The sequence below is a fragment of the Protobothrops mucrosquamatus genome, unplaced genomic scaffold (genome assembly GCF_001527695.2).
Source record: "Protobothrops mucrosquamatus isolate PMUCROS unplaced genomic scaffold, P.Mucros_1.0 scaffold_78, whole genome shotgun sequence".
In the NCBI taxonomy this organism is placed as follows: Eukaryota; Metazoa; Chordata; class Lepidosauria; order Squamata; family Viperidae; genus Protobothrops; species Protobothrops mucrosquamatus.
Genome location: NW_015386154.1, coordinates 11915 through 14848, shown reverse-complemented (window position 1 = coordinate 14848; position 2934 = coordinate 11915). Strand labels below are relative to the sequence as shown.

The following is a 2934-nucleotide window of genomic DNA, read 5'->3' as shown; positions in this document are numbered from 1 at the left end:
AAGCGCACCCGGAAGACCACTGGTAACCAGTGCAGCTCGCGCAGCAGCGGTGTTACATGGGAGCGACGAGTCCCTCCCAACACCGCCCGCGCGGCCGCATTCTGGACCAGTTGGAGTCTCCGGGTGCTCCTCAAAGGGAGCCCCATGTAGAGAGCATTACAGTAGTCCAGGCGAGAGGTGACGAGAGCATGAGTGACTGGCTGTTTTCCTGCTTTATGACCGCAGACTGCATTTCTGAGTCTCTCCTTGCAGACTGCAGGTAAATTGAGATTTAAAAGGATTCATTAAGTTTCTGTTTTGTTTTGTTTTCTTGTTATCTGTCTGGCCTTGAGGACATTGTATACTTCTCCGGCTGTATTGAAATTGCCTTCAGCCAGAGGCAGCTGAAAGGAACGTGTGTGTGTGCTTTGGTTGAAGGCTTGCCAGCATATGTGGGAGCTTTTGGGGAACATTGGCAGTTATTAAAGGACTGTTTCTCTTGCCAGCCGACTGCTTTGCCTCTGTGCGGGGCCTTGGGTCATCACAGTGCTCATGATCTCTCTTCAGCTTTCCTTTGCTTTATGGAACTATGAAGGCTGTTGTAACTATGAACAATTTGCTAAATGAGAACTATCTGTCCAATTTCTTACCATTATATTATACAATCAGTATTACAAGAAGCTGATGAATAATCAGACCAGATTCTGTACTCTTTTTTTAATTTAGTGGAATGTCTTATATCTTTGAAGTAAAATGACTAACATAGTTGTTTATGTATGCTACTGTGTTGCCGTTTAGTAGTAAAATCATCTTTAAATATCTGAATCCATCTCAGCATTCTCTATAACAGGACACTAATTTGATCACCAATGAATATTTTCTAAATTTATTTTACAACAAGAAGAGAATATATTATCTTGGTTTTGGGATTTAATGATTTTTTTCTGGCTCTTGCCCCCTTTCCTACACAGTAGATTGAAATGACAGTGATAGTAATAGCTTCACTTCTGCAATGATAGATGCCATATCAGGCAGAATAACAAAATCTGCACAGTCCTCATTCTCAGTCTGGTTTTTCCTCTTCATTTTTTTTAACCAATGAGAACCCTGCTGAATGAATAATGGCCCCTCCCATTTTTCACCTAGGTCTCCAAAAAACCCAGAACAGAAGATCATTAAACGAGTGATTGCTCTTGAAGGGGACATCATCAAGTAAGTATTATACATTGTCATCTCTGACTTTTGTGAGAATATTCTAGCACCTTTTTAGTAGAATTTGAGTGGTATCCCAGACAACCATCATTTTCTGTCACATATGAATATGTATTACTAACGAAGTTACCAATCTATACTTTCTTATTTTTTTTAATGAGAAAGGAAGGAGTTTTAAGATAAACACTGACATTATTGAATCTGTCCATGAAGAGATGCAACTGTCCTGCATCAGTTTATTAATTTGCAATATTACAATCTTGCAAATCTTGCAAATACATTACAAACTGCTTGGGTGAATTTTGGCAGCTTTAGACTGAAATATATAAATAACTATTATAATAAAAATATAATGGATAAAGTGAATACACTTAATCAGTGATGGCTAGTGAAATGATTTGCAAATATCAACTACTGCCCCCTGCTTCAAGATGACTGGAGTAGAAACAGAATTATCATTTTTATTTGTAATATATGAAAGGTTGTATTGTATTCACCTCTATAAATCAGAACAATATATATTCATAGCAATCAAGCAATGTAGAAAAAAAAACAAATTTCTATTTACATAAGGAAAAAAAGAAAAGAAACTATCCAATTAAAACAAACCAAAAGTGCCAAAGGCCCTTTTAGGAATATTCAATGTAAGGGCCACATTAAGATGCTTTTCTCCTAAATCAATAGTAAAATATGTTGGTATAAGGAGAACTGACCTAGACCTTATGGGACTGCATCTGATCAATGAGATCAGTCAGTGCTGCTGTTCTCATGTTGTTTGAAATGGGGTAGTATCAAGCTAGACATTGATCGGTTTCCTATCATGCTTTCCCCTTCTATACAATGTTACCTTCCAAACACACCTTTATTCAGGATTTGCTTTTCTTTTTTGATAGCTCAGGGTAAGTCTTCCTTCCTTCCTTCCTTGCTTGTCATAGGAATATCACTATTTCAGTCTCCTACAAGTTTGAGAGATCAGTATTTTCACTGAAAAATACCTTCATTTCTGGAAATCATTGCATTGAAGCCCCAGCCAAGTTTTCCAGTCCTTTTTTTGCTCTTTTTCATTCTTGTTATGGTGTCTGTTTAGCAGTTACTTGCATGTTATCCTCACTCTTTCAGATATCTACCATTCAGTCACTTTATTCTACTGTCACCAATCTAGTGACTTTCTTCTGGACTCCCTTTTATGAGCTGATTCTAACTGGTCCAGCCATCTCACACATTTTGATTATACCTCTTATCGATCAATCTCTTCAGTGTAACGTTTCCACCTAGGGTTAGTTATCTGTTCCAGTTATATGTTTGTGGGCTGTCTCAGGATTCTGTCCTCTATTCATTTCTTTTGAACATCTATCTGCAGCCACAAGGGGAGGCCATCTGTCAATATGGACTGGAGTATCATCAATGTTCTGGTGATGTTTATTTATATCTCTCTGCCTCTTGATGAACTTGTGGAGTTATCACTGTTATCACTGGTGGAGTTATCACTGGTGGAGTTATCACTGATTTCCACTGATTTCCACCTGAATATGCAGCCTCGGTGAAATGCTCTCTGATAATTTTGTTATTTTCTATTATTCTCTGGGATTCACTTCAAAGTTCATATTCAAAAGACCAACTGTTAAGCATCAAAAAATGTTCTTTTAATGGGCAGCTTTCTGTGACTCCCCCTCCCCCATCTTTAAAAAACGAAGAAGAGATTTTAATACAGGAAGAAGGACCTTTCTCTGAACAATGGAGCAA

General features: G+C 37.9%; 1 protein-coding gene across 1 annotated transcript in view; it reads left to right on the top strand.

Annotated features, from left to right (window-relative positions):
- IMMP2L (inner mitochondrial membrane peptidase subunit 2) overlaps positions 1-1717 on the top strand; it is a 107939-nt gene extending 106222 nt beyond the window's left edge. The window contains exon 3 of the mRNA XM_015814025.1: positions 1126-1717. Coding sequence (XP_015669511.1) covers positions 1126-1195 — 70 coding nt within the window. The 3' untranslated portion in view covers positions 1196-1717. The remainder of the gene's footprint in view (positions 1-1125) is intronic.
- The last annotated feature ends 1217 nt before the right edge of the window (positions 1718-2934 follow it).